The 20,937-nt window shown below is 47.9% G+C and overlaps 2 protein-coding genes across 2 annotated transcripts; both read left to right on the forward strand.

The window, feature by feature from the left end:
- Nucleotides 1–6,002: 6,002 nt before the first annotated feature.
- Nucleotides 6,003–15,767, forward strand: LOC123067432 (uncharacterized). Its single transcript, XM_044490228.1, has 7 exons — nt 6,003–7,046; nt 7,106–7,896; nt 9,221–9,305; nt 11,137–12,309; nt 13,054–13,091; nt 13,209–13,265; nt 13,681–15,767. Exons 1-7 carry the CDS (start codon nt 6,153–6,155, stop codon nt 15,527–15,529), a joined length of 4,887 nt encoding a protein of 1,628 aa, XP_044346163.1. The 5' UTR covers nt 6,003–6,152; the 3' UTR covers nt 15,530–15,767.
- A 3,089-nt stretch (nt 15,768–18,856) lies between these two features.
- On the forward strand, nt 18,857–20,044 carry LOC123067433 (peroxidase 2-like). Its single transcript, XM_044490229.1, has 2 exons — nt 18,857–19,090; nt 19,170–20,044. The coding sequence occupies exons 1-2, from the start codon at nt 18,857–18,859 to the stop codon at nt 19,923–19,925; spliced, it is 990 nt and encodes a 329-aa protein (XP_044346164.1). The 3' UTR covers nt 19,926–20,044.
- Nucleotides 20,045–20,937: the final 893 nt, after the last annotated feature.

A 20,937-nucleotide genomic window follows, 5' to 3' on the forward strand; every position in this document is an offset into this window, starting at 1 on the left:
GCACATTTTTTAGCACCTTTAGGATTGACAAAACCTTCTGGTTGCATCATATACAACTCTTTAAGAAAACCATTAAGGAATGCAGTTTTGACATCCATTTGCCAGATTTCATAAAATGTGGCAATTGCTAACATGATTCGGACAGACTTAAGCATCGCTACAGTTGAGAAAAACTCATTGTAGTCAACACCTTGAACTTGTCGAAAACCTTTTTGCGACAAGTCGAGCTTTGTAGATAGTAACACTACTATCAGCATCTGTCTTCCTCTTGAAGATCCATTTATACAATATGGCTTGCCGATCATCGGGCAACTCCACCAAAGTCCACACTTTGTTCTCATACATGGATCCCATCTCAGATTTCATGGCCTCAAGCCATTTCGTGGAATCTGGGCTCATCATCGCTTCCTCATAGTTCGTAGGTTCATCATGGTCTAGTAACATGACTTCCAGAACAGGATTATCGTACCACTCTGGTGCGGACTGTACTTTGGAAGACCTACGAGGTTTTGTAGTAACTTGATCTGAAGTTTCATGATCATCATCATTAGCTTCCTCACTAATTGGTGTAGGAATCACTGGAACTGATTTCTGTGATGAACTACTTTCCAATTCGGGAGAAGGTACAAATTACCTTATCAAGCTCTACTTTCCTCCCACTCACTTCTTTCGAGAGAAACTCCTTCTCTAGAAAGGATCCATTCTTAGCAACGAATGTTTTGCCTTCAGATCTGTGATAGAAGGTGTACCCAACAGTTTCCTTTGGGTATTCTATGAAGACGCACTTCTCCGATTTGGGTTCGAGCTTATCAGGTTGAAAACCTTTTTCATATAAGCATCGCAACTCCAAACTTGAAGAAACGACAGCTTAGGTTTACTACTAAACCATAGTTCATACGGTGTCGTCTCAACGGATTTAGATGGTGCCCTATTAAACGTGAATGCAGCTGTCTCTAATGCATGACCCAAACGACAGTGCCACAAATAAGTTGCACTATCATTATTAACTTTGCATATTTTGGCATCAATATTATGAATATGTGTATCACTACGATCGAGATCCAACAAACTATTTTCATTGGGTGTATGACCATTTGAAGGTTTTATTCATGTAAACAGAACAACAATTATTCTCTGACTTTAAATGAATAATCGTATTGCAATAAACATGATCAAATCATATTCATGCTCAACGCAAACACCAAATAACATTTATTTAGGTTTAACACTAATCCCGAAAGTATAGGGAGTGTGCGATGATGATCATATCAATCTTGGAACTACTTCCAACACTCATCGTCACTTCCCCTTCAACTAGTCTCTGTTTATTCTGTAACTCCTGTTTCGAGTTACTAATCTTAGCAACCTAACAAGTATCAAATACTTAGGGGCTACTATAAACACTAGTAAGGCACACATCAATAACCTGTATATCAAATATACCCTTGTTCACTTTGCCATCCTTCTTATCCACCAAATATGCAGGGCATTTCCGCTTCTAGTGACCATTTCCTTTGCAGTGTAAGCACTCAGTTTCAGGCTTTGGTCCAGCTTTGGTCTTCTTCACGGGAGTGACAACTTGTTTGCCATCCTACTTGAAGTTTCCCTTTCTTTCCCTTTGCCCTTTTCTTGAAACTAGTGGTCTTGTCAATCATCAACACTTGATGCTCTTTCTTGATTTCTACCTTCGTCGATTTCAACATCACGAAGAGCTCGGGAATCGTTTTCGTCATCCCTTGCATACTATAGTTCATCACGAAGTTCTAGTAACTTGTTGATGGTGACTAGAGAATTCTGTCAATCACTATCTTATCTGGAAGATTAACTCCCACTTGATTCAAGCGATTGAAGTACCCAGCCGATCTGAGCACATGCTCACTAGTTGAGCGATTCTCCTCCATGTTTTAGCTATAGAACTTGTTGGAGACTTCATATCTCTCAACTCGGGTATTTGCTGGAAAATTAACTTCAAATCCTGGGACATCTCATATGGTCCATGACGTTCAAAACGTCTTTGAAGTCCCGCTTCTAAGCCGTTTAAGCATGGTGCACTAAACTATCAAGTAGTCATCATTTTGAGCTAGCCAAACGTTCATAACGTATGCATCTGCTCCTGCAATAGGTTTGTCACCTAGCGGTGCATCAAGGACATAATTCTTCTATGCAGCAATGAGGATAAACCTCAGATCACGGATCCAATCCGCATCATTGCTACTAACATCTTTCAACATAGTTTTCTCTAGGAACATATCAAAATAAACATATGAAAGCAACAACGCGAGCTATTGGTCTACAACATAATTTGCAAAATACTACCAGGACTAAGTTCATGATAAATTTAAGTTCAATTAATCATATTACTTAAGAACTCCCACTTAGACAGACATCTCTCTAGTCATCTAAGTGATCATGTGATCCAAATCAACTAAACCATGTCCGATCATCACGTGAGATGGAGTAGTTTTCAATGGTGAACATCACTATGTTGATCATATCTACTATATGATTCACGTTCGACCTTTCGGTCTCCGTGTTCCGAGGCCATATCTGTATATGCTAGGCTCGTCAAGTTTAACCTGAGTATTCCGCGTGTGCAACTGTTTTGCACCCGTTGTATTTGAACATAGAGCCTATCACACCCGATCATCATGTGGTGTCTCAGCACGAAGAACTTTCGCAACGGTGCATACTTAGGGAGAACACTTCTTGATAATTAGTGAGAGATCATCTAAAAATGCTACCGTCAAACTAAGCAAAATAAGATGTATAAAAGATAAACATCATATGCAATCAAAATATGTGACATGATATGGCCATGAACATCTTGCGCCTTTGATCTGCATCTCCAAAGTACTGTCATGATCTCTATCGTCACCGGTATGACACCATGATCTCCATCATCTTGATCTATATCAATGTGTCGTCACATGGTCGTCTCGCCAACTATTGCTCTTGCAACTATTGCTATTGCATAGCGATAAAGTAAAGCAATTATTTGGTGCTTACATCTTATGCAATAAAGAGACAACCATAAGGCTATTGCCAGTTGCCGATAACTTCAACAAAACATGATCATCTCATACAACAACTTATATCTCATCATGTCTTGACCATATCACATCACAACATGCCCCGCAAAAACAAGTTAGACGTCCTCTACTTTGTTGTTGCAAATTTTACGTGGCTGCTACGGGCTGAGCAAGAACCTTTCTTACCTACACATCAAAACCACAACGATAGTTCGTCAAGTTAGTGTTGTTTTAACCTTCACAAGGACCGGGCGTAGAAACACTCGGTTCAACTAAAGTGAGAGAGACAGACACCCGCCAGTCACCTTTAAGCACGAGTGCTCATAACGGTGAAACCAGTCTCGCGTAAGCGTACGCGTAATGTCGGTCCGGGCCGCTTCATCTCACAATACCGCTAAACCAAAGTATGAAATGCTGGTAAGCAGTATGACTTATATCGCCCACAACTCACTTGTGTTCTACTCGTGCATATGACATCTACACATAAAACCAGGCTCTGATACCACTATTGGGGAACGTAGTAATTTCAAAAAAAAATCCTACGCATACGCAAGGATCATGGTGATGCATAGCAACGAGAGGGGAGAGTGTTGTCCACGTACCCTCGTAGACCGAAAGCGGAAGCGTTAGAACAACGCGGTTGATGTAGTCGTACGTCTTCACGGCCCGACCGATCAAGCACCGAAACTACGACACCTCCGAGTTCTAGCACACGTTCAGCTCGATGACGATCCCCGGACTCCGCTCCAGCAGAATGTCGGGGAAGAGTTCCGTCAGCATGATGGCGTGGTGACGATCTTGATGTTCTACCGTCGCAGGGCTTCGCCTAAGCACCGCTACAATATTATCGAGGAATATGGTGGAGGGGGGGGGGCACCGCACACGGCTAAGAGATTAAGAGATCAATTGTTGTGGTGTCTAGAGGTGCCCCCTACCCCCGTATATAAAGGAGCAAGGGGAAGAGGCGGCCGGCCAAGAGGGGCGCGCCAGGAGGAGTCCTACTCCCACCGGGAGTAGGACTCCCTCCTTTTCTTGTCGAACTAGGAGAGGGGAAGGAAGGGAAGGAGAAGGAGAAGGAAGGAGAGGGAGGAAAAGGAGGAAAGGGGGGCCGCCCCCCTAGTCCAATTCGGTTTGGGCTAGGGGGCCGTGCGCCCTATTTCCTCTCTTCCACCACTTGGGCCATGAGGCCCATTGCTTCTTCCTCGTATTCCCGTAACTCCCCGGTACCCCCGAAAATATCCGAATCACTCGGAACCTTTCCTATGTCCGAATATAGTCGTCCAATATATCGATCTTTACGTCTCGACCATTTCGAGACTCCTCGTCATGTCCCTGATCTCATTCGGGACTTCGAACTCCTTCGGTATATCAAAACTCATAAACTCATAATATAACTGTCATCGAAACCTTAAGCGTGCGGACCCTACGGGTTCGAGAACTATGTAGACATGACCTAGAACTGTTTCTGGTCAATAACCAATAGCGGAACCTGGATGCTCATATTGGCTCCTACATATTCTACGAAGATCTTTATCGGTCAAACCGCATAACAACATACGTTGTTCCCTTTGTCATCGGTATGTTACTTGCCCGAGATTCGATTGTCGGTATCTAATACCTAGTTCAATCTCGTTACCGGCAAGTCTCTTTACTCGTTATGTTATGCATCATTCCGTAACTAACTCATTAGCTACATTGCTTGCAAGGCTTATAGTGATGTGCATTACCGAGAGGGCCCAGAGATACCTCTCCGACAATCGGAGTGACAAAACCTAATCTCGAAATACGCCAACTCAACATATACCTTTGGAGACACCTGTAGAGCTCCTTTATAATCACCCAGTTACGTTGTGACGTTTGGTAGCACACAAAGTGTTTCTCCGGTAAACGGGAGTTGCATAATCTCATAGTTATAGGAACTTGTATAAGTCATGAAGAAAGCAATAGCAACATACTACACGATCAAGTGCTAAGCTAACGGAATGGGTCATGTCAATCACATCATTCTACTAATGATGTGATCCCGTTAATCAAATGACAACTCATGTCTATGGTTAGGAAACATAACCATCTTTGATTAATGAGCTAGTCAAATAGAGGCATACTAGTGACATTAAGTTTGTCTATATATTCACACATGTATTATGTTTCCGGTTAATATATTTCTAGCATGAATAATAAACATTTATCATGAAATAAGGAAATAAATAATAACTTTATTATTGCCTCTAGGGCATATTTCCTTCAAAGACTGCGTCGCCGACGTCGACGCCGTTGCGGCCGCCATCGCCGAGCGAAGCGTGCGCGAGGAGGAGGAGCGTCGGCGTCACGCCAAGCAGCTCGAAGACCTCGAGTGGCGGCAGGTGGTCGCCGCCAACCTCGCCGCCAAAGAGAAGTACGAGGAGTAGCGCCGCATCCGCGAGGAGCAGAACGTGAAGTACATCGACCTCTGCAGCTCCGACGAGGAGGATTGAGCGTTCTTCTCCTCCACGGCGTCGTCCATTTTCCCGCGACTTTGCCGCCGTTAGATCCGACCCCTCTAGTAATAGTTTAACGTAGTATGTAGTATGAACTATGTTTGTAGTGTGTTGATCATGTGAAATCTATGTAGTATGTGATGAACTACTCGCGTCAACGAGGTGCAATTTCTCCCGCGAAAGTGTTTTTTTAAATTATGCAGTTTTAGATACGGTTTCTGTTCGGCCGCGCTAGTTTTCGACCCGTAAACACGATCTTCGTCAAACTGCAAACGCGTTTTGCGGGTTAAGTTTTTGCGGGTGCTCTAAATCCGAATCCGGCTGGGCTGGGCTCATCACCAGCACGTGCACACACGGCGGAGCATCCAGAATCCAGATCCAGATGTCGTAGGTTCACGTCTCCACGCTGGACACGCGCACGCAACACATAATATTGTAACTTACACGACTCATCAAACATAAAAATCCACACCAAACCCCTTGGTTAGGTCCGCCTCCGACCCAAACCTCCAAGATTACGGCGTAACAACGACAACAACCTCTCTTATTATACGCTATCTTTCACCTCGGTTAAACCCCCAGGTTTACTTCCCCGGCTCCACTCCCGCCGCCCCGCATCTCGTGCTCCCCGCTCTCCAGCCCAGCCATGGCGTCGCCGGCCGCGGCCGCCTCCAGCCACGGCCACCACCTCCTCCTCCTCATCGCGCTTCTCTTACTCCCGCTTGCCGCGGCCGCCGCGCCGCACCGGCACCGCATCCCGTCCCGCCACCTCGCCTCGCTCAACGCGTCGGCGCCACCAACCACCTTCTTCGAGGTGGACCGCCCGATCCGCCCGCCGCTGGGCAGTATAGGGCCCTGCTCCGCGCTGCTCCTGTCCCACTCCTTCGCCGAGACCTACGGCAGGCCCCCGGTCACCGCCGCCTACACGCCGCCCGAGTGCCTCGCCGCCGCGCGCGCCCGGGGCGCGTCGCTCGCGCTCGCGGTGCTCGAGTGGAGCGCCGACTGCCGCGGCCGCCAGTTCGACCGCATCTTCGGCGTCTGGCTCTCGGGCGCCGAGATCCTCCGCAGCTGCACCGCCGAGCCGCGCGCCACCGGCATTGTCTGGTCCGTCTCCCGCGACGTCACCAGGTACGCATCACTCCTCGCGGAGCCCGGCGAGGTCGCGGTGTACCTTGGCAATCTCGTCGACAAGACCTACACGGGCGTCTACCACGTCAACCTCACGCTCCACCTCTACTTCCACCCTGCGCCGCCGCCTCTCACGCAGCACGCCGATCTGATTGTACCCATCTCGAGAAGCTTGCCTCTGAACGACGGGCAGTGGTTCGCCGTCCAGAATGCCACCGACGTGCAGTCCAAGAGCCTCTCCATTCCGTCGAACACCTACAGGGCGGTCCTTGAGGTGTTCGTTTCGTTCCACTCCAGCGATGAATTCTGGTACACCAACCCACCCAATGAGTACATTGAGGCCGTGCTTTTTGGCCGTTCACTGTCATCTACACCGGCGGTGTCAACCCGCTTCTCTGGAGGCCAATCACCGGCATTGGCTCGTTCAATCTACCTACCTACGACATTGATATCACGCCATTCTTGGGCAAGCTCCTGGACGGCAAGGATCACAATTTTGGGTTTGCTGTCACCAATGCATTGGATGTGTGGTACATTGATGCCAATTTACATCTGTGGTTGGATCACAAGAGCAAGAAAACAGTCGGGAGCTTGATCAGCTATGATGCACCCGCATTGGCACTGAATTTGGACTCTGGGTTCAGTGGGCTGGATGGTAAGTTCCTCACGGGCGCAAGCCGGCATGTCTCCGCAACCGGGTCGGTGAAATCATCATACGGGGAGGTGACCACAACTTTCTACCAGAGATTCAACTATGTTAACAGCAATGTGTATACCAGCAATGGCACTGTCCAAGTGGTGAACCAAACGATTGATGCAAAGTCTGGTGTTTTTGTCAAGGATGCTTCTGCTGTTCTTCTCTCGGAGGAAGTTCACAAGGTGTTTCCGCTGTATGTCTACACTGGAACATCAGACCAGGTGGGCGACGAGTACTCACTGATTTCACTTGTCAAATTGGGCATCAGCGAGAAGAGTGTCTTAGGTGGGAAGTTGGGGTTCTCGTACCGCTCTCTGCGGAATGCACAGTCAGCACGAGGCACTATGAAGGTCAAGAAGAATTTGGTGGTTAGTGGACTGGGAAAGACACATCAGGTGTACAAATATGTGGGTACTGATGGATGCTACTTCAGGGATGTGAGCAGCAAGAATTACACTATAATTTCTGACAACTCTGGTGGTTCTTGCTCAAAGGGATCGCCGTCTAGTGGTGTCAAATTCTCCTCCAATAAAAATCAACCAGCTAGGAAAAGGTTGCTGAAACTGTAACTTGGAATTAAGGTGGGTAACTGAATTATCTATCGTTCAGTTTACTTACTTTGTCTCTTCACTCGAGATTTGTTAGGTTAGATTATCGTTCATGTACTAGGTAAGAAATATGCTTGGAATTATCTCTACATGCATCCCACATTGTAAGTCTTCTAGTAGAAGACAACTTTCTCTTCTGGAATGTATATAAATCAATAAAAATGGCGCTTGGGTTTCAAAATATTCCAAGTACTCCCTGTGTTCCTAAATATAAGTATTTTAGAGATTCCAATATACACTACATACGGAGCAAAATGAATGAATCTACACTCTAAAATATGACTATATACATCCGTATGTTTTTTTTTGGAGATGTATACATCTGTATGTAGTTTGCATTGAAATAGATGCAATCAAATATTTCTGAACTTATCACTGCAAAAAAAAAATATTTCTGAACTTATTAACCGGAGAGGTATAAAGAGACTGGTTTCCTTTTTCTCTGATCATACCATGAGCATTCAGCATCCAACTCAAGATTTGCAATAGGGTTGATTGCACAGGATTGATTTTTTTTTTCCGGATGAGCTAAAGACAATATGCCAACTCGGTCTTTGGGTTCTCTACTTCTTTGTCTGAATAATGCAGCTTGCTGTTGAAAAAAAAATTGCGCAATTTAAATGGCCAGCGGTTTGCTTTTGACAGAAAATTGTCCCACAAAAACAGGATAGAATCCGAAAATCTTCATTAAGAAAAATTGAACCCATAAATTTGTATTGCCGAGGTGTCTAAATAATCACTTGCACTCCACAGATATGCACTCGTGCTTAAAATCATTTTGTTTACTTAGCACTTCTCTAACCACCTAGCATCGTAGTTGGCTCTAATAGAGCATGATTGGTTTGATGCCAAAAATTGTCATGTCCAAATTTGGCAAATGTTTAATATTGGCTAAGTGATTGGTTGGTTAACATTTTCCATTTCGGCGAAGCTCACAAAAGTTGCCAATATAAGTTGCCGAATCTTGGTAACTTTTAATTTTAATCACCAAATGTTGCCTTGTCAAATGTTGCATTAAACCAATTAGCCCCATACTCCTCTGTTCCAAAATATATGAAGTATTGGGTTTGTCCTAAGTCAAACTTCTTTCGAGATCTCGCGGAAAAAGGGGACCACAGTGGACAAGGCTTTGAGGGATAATGCTTGGGTTAATCACATCGATACCCAACATGGGATGACGCTTGCTCACATTCAACAATTTGCCACTCTGGGAAAAGCTAGCCAATGTCAACATACAACCTGGAGTTCGTGATTCTATCATCTGGAAGCTCATTAATGCAGGGACTTACACTGCATCGTCGGCTTACAAGGTCCAATTCGCTGGACATCTACGCTCACCCTTGCAGGATATGGTTTGGAAGGTTTGGTCACCCTCCAAATGCAATTTTTTTGCTTGGTTGGTCACTCAATACAGGATTTGGACAGCGGATAGACTTCAGCGTAGAGGATGGCCCAATTGCGAATTTGCGATCAATGCCCTTTTTGTAGCCAAGTGCAGGAATCAGCGGCCCACCTCCTTTTCAAGTGCCGGTTCGCAACTCGCGTTTGGAAGGAGGTGTTCTCAGGGCCGGATCTTCAAGTTGACACGACGAATTGGCATATCTTCACCACGGTTAAAGCTTGGTGGCAAGGAATCATCAACAGTGCTCATCAAAGAAAGGCTCTCTCATCGTTGATCCACCTTGTTAGATGGGAGATTTAGAAAGAAAGGAACGCGCACGTCTTTAGAAACAAAGCGGCACTGGTGGCCGTCATTGTTAACCTTATTAAGGAGGAGGCAGCGCTTTGGGCTATTGCGGGTGCCAAGCATTTGTGTAATGTAATGCCACGAGAGTAATTAGTTAGCGTTTGTGCCGCTTGAGCGGTGTGTATCTCACAAACTTCTCTCTTAATCAATGAAAATGGCAAGTCTTTTGCCTTGTTTCAAAAAAAGATGAGTCAAGCTTCTTTATGTTTGATCAAGTCTATAGAAAAATGTTCAATGCCTACAACATCAAACTAGTATCATTGTACTTTTCATATAATATATTTTCATGCCATGTATAATTTGGTTGTAGATATTAGCATATTTTTTCTGTATACTCAGTCAAACTTGAAGGAATTTGAGTTAGGACAAGCTAAAAACTTCATGAAACGAAGGGAGTACTCCAGTATGCATGTTCGATCGTAATGGCAACTCCTTCTCAAACAAAATGGGCAACAAAGACCCCTAGAAAAAAAAATATGTATTCAGTTTGGAGAGCAACCTCAGTCTTGTATGATGTTGAGATTATGAATCGGAAAGGAATGGATTATTGGCTTATGCTGATTCTATAAATCACATGTTCAGCCAAATACAGTACTTCATCCGTTCCTAAATCGTATGTAGTCCATAGTGAAATCTCTAAATGGTCTTATATTTAGGAACGGAGAGAGTATAAGGTGAATGAAGACAACAATTTTTCTCTCTCTGAGGACAAACGAGGCCTCATTAATCTTTTGTAAAAAAACTGGAGGGCCATGTTGAAAACTAGGAGTAATACAGAGCTTCCTAGCAAAAAAAACAAATCTAATGCAGAGCCCAAGGATACAAACCAAACCAAACCAAAGGCCCGGTTAGGTCGGCCCAAATTAAGTAACACAGTCGACTCGGCCGGCGAAGGCGGTCGGCAGTCGGCACTCTCCCCTCTCTGCTCGCCAGTCGCCGCCTCCGGCCTCGTTGCCATCCACCCGCTCCGGCCGCACGCCTGCGCACCTCACCAGCGTCGCTTCCCGATTGGGTTCGGTGAACCCAGTTTCCGTTCGTCACCTCCGATCTCGTCGCCGTCCATCCGTTCCGGCCGCACGCCTGCGCACCTCACCAGCGTTCGCCTCCGTGATAACGACCCCTCCCCCTCCCCACGGCCATACCTTATCTACGCTCAAGCCCCATCTCTGAGACGTCACCCAAGTGGATGATTCGCTGGCTTGGATCTAGTCTAGGTTTTAATTAGCTTGGGGAACCCTAGACGTGTGCAACGACACATACTAATTTCGTAGCCTCGTAATCATAGGCAAGGGGACTACGTGAGACACGAGATTGGTGAATAGTAGAATGAAAATCGAAAAAAAAAAATCCCCACTTGACGCGTACCTGTAGTCTCTGTGCATATTTGGGTGTTCTTGCTCGACTGATTACTGAGCAACATGATAAGCGTACCCCCCTGCTGTTGTTGCAGAAAAAGTGTGACGCCTCAGTGATGCCGCCAAAGGTGTCCGTCGCCGCCTCAAACGATGGCGCGCTGCCTGAAGACATGCTGCGTCACATCCTCGTGCGCCTCCCCACGAAGACGGTGTGCCGCTTCCGAGCGGTTTGCCGATCCTGGAGGTCCCTCCTCACAGATCCGCTCTTCCTTGCAGCGCACAAGTCCAACCACCCTGGGCCACTAATCGTCACATGTAAGAGTGAGATGTTTGAAAGAGGCGCCATTAACATTGTGGACTTGTCTGGCCATGTCGTTAAGCGGATAGCCATCACCATGAAGGATGCCAGGATGGTGCGCACACGCAGCCTGGACCTTATTTCTGTCACCGGACGTAAGGGCTGCCATGTGATCAACCCTGCCACTGGCGATGCTTTTGCATTGCCCAGCTGCCGCGCAAAGGAGCATGCACATGTGCAACATTTCTTCCCAGAATCATTTGACTTTGGACAGGTTGTCACCACGGGAGAATACAAGGCCGTACGCTGTGTTAGCATCGATAATTCCGATCATGCATCCAGCCCGATGCTCTGTGAGGTCATCACCCTTGATGATGGTCGCCATGCAAGATGGAGGGGCAAACAGGGCCCTCCGGCCCCTGTCACAAGTAACCGTAACAGAAGTATTGTTGTCAATGGAGTCGTTTATTTCTTGTTGGATTTTCTATACAAACGTTTCACATTTTCTGGGGCCCGTGTGAAACCGGGTAGCATGGCTTTGTTCAACCTTGAGACAGAGGAGTGGATGGGGATTGTCCAAGGTCCAACTCCAGTGCGCAGCTTTGTTAAGGACAGCAATGGCATGTGCGGTTACTTTAGTCTATACTTGGAGCTATCAGTGGTAAATTTGGATGGGTTCCTAGTCATGGCACACAATCCTGGAGGTTGCTCTTTGGACTTATGGTTTTTGATGGATATTGAGAAACGTCTCTGGAATAAAAGGTACAGCTTGGATTTCCAGCCTGAAAATCTCTTTGCTCAACCCTTGGAAATTCTAAATGACGGGAAGATAATCCTGTCTGCATCAGGATCACTAAGACACTATAATCCAATGACCAAGGCTTACATTGATTTTGGGATGAGAAATTCCACATCTGTTGGTACTTACACTGGAAATCTGTTGTCTTCAGAGAGCACCTTCGATTCTGAGGTGAGTGTTATCCTCATATGCTTGCGATTTTTTATATGTTGTCCTGCCCTTAGTATTACTTGCTTTTATTCTTGTATCGTGAGATAATTTTCTAGGCGATGTAAGGAACATTTATTAGGGATTAAAGAATTGTAGATGCATGTTTAGGAAAAGTAATTGTTGCAGTGTCATAGGTGTGATGCACAACATTAGCATATGAATTTCTCTATATCCGTGGTCATGTTTTGAATCAATTTCTCCTATCAAGCTGTGCAGTTTTGGCACCCGCAGATTATGATCCCTTCCTTTTTGAGAATGGAAATTATTGTCGCATTAATTTAGATTGCTGAAGCTTTCTTAGGTTTTATTCAAAGGTCCACTAGTGAGAGAATATCAGATCTAACAAGTTTTTTTTCTAGAGTTGTGTGTCAAAGCACTCTCAACACAAAAGAAAAAGAGTCAGGAAACTGAGGGTCTGATTCACATTGGTCGCTACAAACATATTTACAGCACCAGTATTCAGACCTGTCCAGTTTACTTTTGTGGCTGCTCATCCTATTTAGGTTTTACTGGTTAATTATGTTATAGATTGACAGGTTACCTACATTTTATGTTCGTCTAGTTTGGGCACTTTTTTCTTCTCCAAATAGTTTGTCTACTCTTAGTGGCACATACGCATACATATTTTGTCCAACGAATTTAAATAAACTGCCAGCAATGTTCGATTGGTAGATTGTCTACTCTACTATTTCATGTCGCGTGTAGATTGGTAATGACATATCAAGAATGATGATGCTGATGCTGTGATTTTCATAAGATGCAGAATATGTCCAAAGCTGTAGTTGTGTGGTTGGTTAACTCACTGGCAGTATATATCTTGGGTTTGAGTGAAGATCTGATGCGTGCCTTTGTTCTTGCAGGCTGAACGTTGCACTACCTGTGGCTGCTATGTCACCCTCGAAGCCGGCCAACATGATGTAACCTGTCAAGATTGTATGTATGAAGCCATGTTTGCACGACGGTGACCTTCCCGGGCATCTTTTCACTAATGGCCCGTATTGGCTTTATGTGTATGTGCACGGCGCTGCACACCATTTTTGCATTTGGAGGGCTGCCGGCGAACTGGGCATCCTTTAGGCTTTCACCAACCAATGCCAATAGACAATTTCAAGTATGATCCAACAGATTGTGTTCTCAAATGCCAGCCTAGTTGGGTCTTAGACAGCACTGTTGCTAGTCTGTTTTCTTCTTCTTGATGAAGTTATGCAAGAAAATATGCTTTGACTGATCTTGTGATTTCCTGATGCAATGTCAATATGGCCTAGGGCCTGACATGTGGGCCTGAAAACAGTGGCACCACCTAGGGGCCTGACATGTGGGCCCAGTCGTCAGAAGGGGTAGATTGGTAGATTTTGGCGTAGTGTTGGCAATTGTTTTAAACCAGCTCCACTCCCACTCCACCCACTCCCTCCAAGCTCCAGCCATGGCATCGCGGACCACCAGCTCCTGCCTGATCTTCCTCCTGGCGCTCCTCCTCCCCCTCGCCGCGGTCGCCGTGCCGCGCAGACACCGCTTTCCGTCGCTCCAGCTCGCCCCGGTCAACGCCTCGGAGCCACCCACCACCTTCTTCGAGGTGGACCGCCCGATCCAGCCGCCGCGCGGCAGCGTCGGGCCCTGCTCCGCGCTGCTCCTCTCCGACTCCTTCGGCTACACCTACGGCAGTCCTCCGGCCACCGCCGCCTACGTGCCGCCCGGGTGCCTCGCCGCGGGCGGGTCGCTCGCGCTCGCGGTGCTCGAGTGGAGCGCCGACTGCCGCGGCCGCCAGTTCGACCGCATCTTCGGCGTCTGGCTCTCCGGCGCCGAGCTCCTCCGCAGCTGCACCGCCGAGCCGCGCCCCAACGGCATCCTCTGGTCGGTCTCCCGCGACGTCACGAGGTACGCGGCCCTTCTCTCCGAGCCTGGCGAGGTCGTGGTGTACCTTGGCAACATCGTCGACAGCACATACACCGGTGTCTACCACGCCAACCTCACGCTCCATCTTTACTTCCACCCCACAACGCCGTCACCGCCGCCGCCGCCGCCGCATGCCGACTTGATCCTGCCCATCTCGAGAAGCCTGCCTCTGAACGACGGGCAGTGGTTCGCCATCCAGAATTCCGCTGATGTGCAGTCAAAGAAGCTGGCCATTCCGTCGAACACCTACAGGGCGGTCCTGGAGGTGTTCGTTTCGTTCCACTCCAGTGATGAGTTCTGGTACACCAACCCTCCCAACGAGTACATTGAGGCCAACAATTTGTCCAGCGTCCCTGGCAATGGCGCGTTTCGGGAGGTTATTGTTAAAGTCGATGACAATGTCGTCGGTGCTGTTTGGCCGTTCACTGTCATCTACACCGGCGGTGTCAACCCGCTTCTCTGGCGGCCAATCACCGGCATTGGCTCATTCAATCTACCTACCTATGGCATTGATATCACGCCATTCTTGGGCAAGCTCATGGACGGGAAGGAGCACAATTTTGGGTTTGCTGTGACCAATGCATTGGATATGTGGTACCTTGATGCTAATTTACATCTGTGGTTGGATCACAAGAGCAAGAAGACAGTTGGGAGCTTGATCAGCTATGATGCAGCGTCGTCGGCAAATGTGGACTCGGAGTTCAGCGGGCTGGACGGGCGGTTCGTGACGAGCGCAAGCCGGCATGTCTCCGCCACCGGGTGGGTGGAATCGTCGCACGGAAAGGTCATGACAACTTTCTACCAGAGATTCAGCTATAGAAACAGCAATGTGTATAGCAAGAACGGCAGTGAGCAAGTGGTGAACCAAACGATCGACGCCAAGTCAGGTGTTTCCACCACAAACGGCGCCGTGCTGCTCTCGGAAGAAGTTCACCAGGTCTTCCCACTCTATCTTTTCTCTGGGACCTCAGACGAAGTGGGTGATGAGTACTCGCTGGTTTCGGCTGCCGAGCTGGGCATCAATGAGAAGAGGGTCTCTGGTGCGGAGCAAGGCTTCTCCTACAGCTCTCTGCGGAATGCGCAGTCGGCACGCGGTAGTATGAGGGTGAAGGGGAATTTGGTGACTTCCGGGTCCGGTGAGAACCATCAGGTGTATAAATATGTGGGTACCGATGGATGCTACTCCAGAGATGTCAGCAGCAAGAACTACACTGTCGTTTTCGACCGCTCTGATGACTCGTGCTTAAAGGGATCACAAGTTAAAGGCTCCAGATTCCCCTCCAGTTAGCTCAGACGATCCGGAACTGTACTGCAAGTTAGAGAATAAGATTTGCATAGTTTATCCTGTGCCTCGTATGGTAGGTAGAAGTAGAAATCTTGGACATTTCAATTTGAACTCACTGTTTTCGAATGTATCAGTGACACTTTTAATTTGGTTTGAAATGATTCTGCTCCGCACAGGTTATGATTATCATTGACACTTTTACTACTTAATATAATCAAGCTTCTGGCATTATTACTGATCACATTATTTTCTGCATGTTCACAAGCATCTGATCGGATCTCATTTTGGCCTTGCCGCGTCTGTTCCAGTCTCCAACTCAATTGCTCATCGCTGGAGAATGGAGCGATTTACTCTCGCAAAAAAGAAGCCCTAGCCCCTCAAAAAGATGTCTTGAGTGACACCGGGAAGAACAAAGCGTGCTCACAAGATGGGTATTGCAATATGCTGTGCTGGAGATGTTCTTCCAGTTCATTCATAAAAAAGATGTTCATATCTCCTGAGCAGTGGTGCAACGCTATGGGTGGAGGCGGTGGCAACTAATTGCTCACATTGGAAAACGAAGTGCTACTGCATATTGCTTCTTTCTTTCTGAGCCTTTCAAGTTCCTTTTGTACAGAACGAAACTTCTGTTTGCGGCACGTTCTTCGCTGATCTCACTTTTTTTTTTGGTGACTGAGCTCACTGTTGTCTTCAGCAATTGAAACTTCCGCTGGAGACTTGGCTTTGTCAGTCGAAATTCCAGGCAGCACTAACTCATGCAGCAAAGGATGGTTATTTTTTCCCACACCACCTCGTAGCCCCCTTGGATTATGTCCTTCTGACCCTTGACTGCTAGGATTAAGTTTTTTTTTTTAGGCAAACGGCAGGCCTCTGCTGCGTCTTTTCATTGATTTTTTTTGGGCGACGCTACGCGTCCGCCGGTCGATGTTTAGATTTTATCCGTCGCCTCGACGGCCGTTGGATGCCCGAACTGATAGCCGTCTGATCTAGTGTTCACGCCCCGCATGCCCACTCGTTATTTCCCGCAACAAATGCTCTGTTGCGGAAACAACACTATTGCCCCCCGACCCCGACAGAGTTGCGCCCCGCGCGGCGCCACCGCCAACCCACCGCAAAATTAGCCCGCCGCCAGCGTGCAGGAAGTTTCTGCAACACTATGGCGCACCATATTGCACCTCAGATGGTTGGATCTGACGCAAATCGAGCTCACCAAGGGGGCCTGCTTCGAGAGCAACCACGGCTTCTACTCCAACATGACGGCGACGAGCTCTCACGCTGGGCACTCCTTTGACGATTTATGTAACTGAAGCTATGTTTTTGAATCATGCATCGTGTTGCAATGCTTGGCCTCGTACGCTCTGACATCGTGTGCTCCTCCAACGCTTTCTGCAACCAGGGCTATGTTTCTGAAGCAAGACCCATGTTGCAGAAAAAAAAAACTTCGCTGCCGAACCTTTTTTTTTCCTGAAACAAGACTTGTGTTGCAGAAACTTTTCTAAAACTAGACCTTGTTGCTAACAAAAAACTTCACCACCAAATCGTTTTTTAATTTCTGAAACAAGATCTTTGTTGCAGAAACCGTTGATCTCTGATTCGTGCCTGCTTGAGTCGTCACCGGCCGCCGCCGATCCCGAGCAAGTCGTCGCCGCCACCACGGTGGATAAGGCCTGGTGGCCCAACGCCTTGCGCCACCGCGCCCGTCCGACGGCTCCCAAATCCAGTCGCTCGCCTTCTAATCCATACGAGCCTCGAAACCCCATACTGTTACCCAGTTGCAGGAATGATTGTCTTGAAACAACAGGTGAGTTGCAGGAGAACAGACGCGGCATACAGACGAGCGTCGAAACCCCCTACTGTAACACAGTTGCATGAATGACAGTCTTGAAACAACAGGCGAGTTGCAGGAAAACAGATGCGGCTTCGACAGACGCAGGGAAGTTGTCGACCGTCTGATCAACACACGATCAAACGGTTACAGAGCCGGCGGACGGGCGTGCGCGATCGGTCGGTAGAAGGCAAGCTTTTTCCTTTTTTTTTAAAGTACAAAGAGTATACAGAAAAAGGAAAGAAGTATCTATACAGCAGCAGGACTAACATCCTGCAAAAAAGGCCCTAGAAAAAAGCTAGAGGAAAAGATACATATAACATGTACAGGTTAACTACAGATAGTCATCTGAATGCATCGACCCAATCCTGGAAGCCTGCATATTCCTCTCTGATAGCCCTGTGAGTAAGCCAGTGTACCTCTTTTGAAAGCTTTCCTGCAGGAGTATAACCTTTTTTTTTTCCAAAAAGAAGGATGACCCCCGGCCTTGCATCAGGGTGATCCATGCAGCCATATTATTAATTATTCACTAAGAACGGAGGGAGTAATACATCAATACATGCAGGAGTATAAGCTGGGAGTGCTGCCTTTGAAAATATAATTATTTCTTGTGATCCAAATTGCCCAAGAAGCCAGAGTAATAAGCTCTAGAGAGAAGGGCATGCTAGGATTAACCTTTGCAGGCTGCACTGAAATGGTAAGTGGCCAGACCTGAAGGAGATCAAATGTTGAACACTCTCAACCCCGAAAAGTGGTTCAGACATCCGGGACAAGCCACCGCTCTGTCGTCTGTCCAAACGGACCCTAACATTTCTTCTACCTTGTCTCTTGTTTCTGCATCTCCATGGCACACCCTTAAATCCAAGGTCTTCATGTCGAGAGGCCTTCTGCTTTGCCATGTCACCTCACTAAGGTTCAGATGCATTAATTAACCGCAGATGATATCTAGTACAAAATAGATGACTCAACTTCGTACTACCTTTAGTATAAAGTTGGGTCATCTATTTTGGAACGGAGGGAATTATTTCTTCTTTTTTTTACACCTTGGATCTACGAATTTCGGTACAGTACCAGCTGCTTCTGTGCATCCGTACATGGCGCCAAGAATTAATTAACCGCAGGCGTACATACCTTGTCTGTTTAAGATCGAATTAGCTGGTGATACCAAGAATATATTCTCCCATCTGCGGATCCTCGCTGTCCATCATTCCTTTCCTTGCAACCTGAATGCCGAGATTGTCAGCGGGCAGCTTGCAGAGCCCGCGCCATGTTCCAAGCTTGCTGGACGTGGACGCGACGGGGAGGGCCACATTCCAAGCGTCTCCATATATACCTCCACATCAAGCAAGTCACTTAGATACTTAGATCCCCGTAATTATATACAAATGCGTACGTACAAGGCTACCACTGGCGCTAGCTGATCGCTAGTACTTCTTCATCACCAGGCACGTAGATCCTCTTTTTAGAGTTGACATATCTTGATTAGGCATTGCGTGTAGTAGGAGATGGCGGGAGGACGCGTGAACTTGGCAATGGTGTTCTTGATGGCTCTGCATGGGCTGCTGCCACCGTCCACCCACGCCGCCCTGCAGGACGGGTTCTACGGCACCCGCACCAACTGCACCGTCGACGTCGAGGCCGTCGTGCGGGGCGTCGTCGAGCAGCACGTCTCCCGGTCCGCCGACGGTGGCTCCGGCGCGGGGCTCATTCGCCTCCACTTCCATGATTGCTTCGTCAAGGTACGTAACGTAGTTGGGCTCAAGAAAATTGTGTATGTAGAAACTGATCTAGCAGCGCTCTGTTGATGCATCATTACAGGGCTGTGATGGCTCCGTCCTCATTGATCCGAGCCCCGTCAACCCGGACCCCGAGAAGGCCTCGCCGGCGAACGGCGGCCTCCGCGGGATCGACGTGGTGGAGGAGGCCAAGAGGCAGCTGGAGGCCGCGTGCCCCGGCACCGTGTCGTGCGCCGACATCCTCGCCTTCGCCGCACGCGACGCGGCCTACGTCCTCAGCTCCGGGGCGATCAGCTACGACGTCCCCTCGGGCCGCCGCGACGGCCTCACCTCCGACGCGTCCGACGCCAGCCAGAGCCTGCCGCCGCCGTTCGCGCAGCTCGACGACCTCGTCCGCGCCTTCGCCTCCAAGGGCTTCGGCATTGACGAGCTCGTCGCTCTCTCCGGCGCGCACTCCATCGGCCGCGCGCACTGCTCGTCGTTCAGGGACCGGATCCACCCCGCCGTGCACGAGACCATGGACCCGAGCTACGGCGCCGACATGCGGTCGCGGTGCCCCGAGGACGCCGGGGCGGAGGAACGGGTCGCGCAGGACCAGGCGACGTCGGGAGACCTCGACGGCCGGTACTTCGAAAACGTGCTGGCCGGGAGGGTGCTCTTCAACTCGGACCGGGCGCTGATCGACGACGGCGGGACGAGGCGGATGGTGGAGGACAACGCGGGGGACCAAGGGGAGTGGGCGGCCAAGTTCGCTGCCGCCATGCGCAAGATGAGCGAGCTCACGGGCACCGGCGAGGGCGAGATCAGGGAGTTCTGCCACGTGACAAACAGAGGCTAGCGACCGGGGGAATCGTCCATCACAGTCAACTTGATTTTATTTATTTATTTATAGCTTTTGTTTTTGTATTTTTTTAAGGGTTTGTAATTTTTGTTGATACATGTGATTGTGGAAAATCATTTTGGGTGAAAATATCATAGTGACCATAGTAAAAAGGTCCGTGCGTTTTAACGGGATACAAAATCGATGCAAATTTAGTGTGAATCACATCCGTCCGTTGCAATAAGATAGAAAATGGGTGCAAATTTACCGATGACATATTAAAGAGATGTGGCGGATAGTGAAAGACAATGTTGGAGGCCAGTGGGAGTGGGCGGTCAGGTTCACGGCCGCCATGAGGAAGATGAGCAAGCTCAACGGCACCAGCGAGGGCCAGATAACAGAGTTTTGCCACGTGACAAACAAGGGCTAGGGATGGGGGACATCATCTATCACGGTCATCTGGGTATTATTTATTTTCAGATCTGCTAGTTTTTTGTTGGATGAAATCAATTGGTGTTCAACCAGTTTTTTGTACGCCATCTAAATTCCTGCCATTCCCTTTCTTATTAGCTCCGGGCTGGTTGGTTGTTATTGGGCTGCATTTTTTTGAGGAGACCAGTTAATTTGCGCGCATGACGTCTTCTGGCTGAGCGCCCCTTCATTTTAAAATTTTCTTTTCTCTTCTTGTAGCCGCCTTCTTCTCTTTCCTTTTTTTTCTAGCAGCGATAGCTCAGAGAGATAGACAGGGAGAGACATGGCGATTTGATTTGGATCTCTCCTTCGCTGCTCATTCGAGGGTTTGGCGGTGAGACGCGTGGAGCTCTTCAGATAGTTGTGGTTGGTTTCATCTCTCCTTATCATTGCATCTCTCACCTTTGTTTAATTTATTTTTTCGTTGTTCATGTGTTGTGATGTAGGTTTTGTTGATGCTCCCTCGCTAGATGCATGTGTTAGTTTCTCCGTCATGGTGAAAGACAATGCAGGGAACCAGTGGGAGTGGGCAGCCAAGTTCACAGCCGCCATGAGGAAG

Source organism: Triticum aestivum, chromosome 3B (genome assembly GCF_018294505.1).
Source record: "Triticum aestivum cultivar Chinese Spring chromosome 3B, IWGSC CS RefSeq v2.1, whole genome shotgun sequence".
NCBI classification, from domain to species: Eukaryota; Viridiplantae; Streptophyta; class Magnoliopsida; order Poales; family Poaceae; genus Triticum; species Triticum aestivum.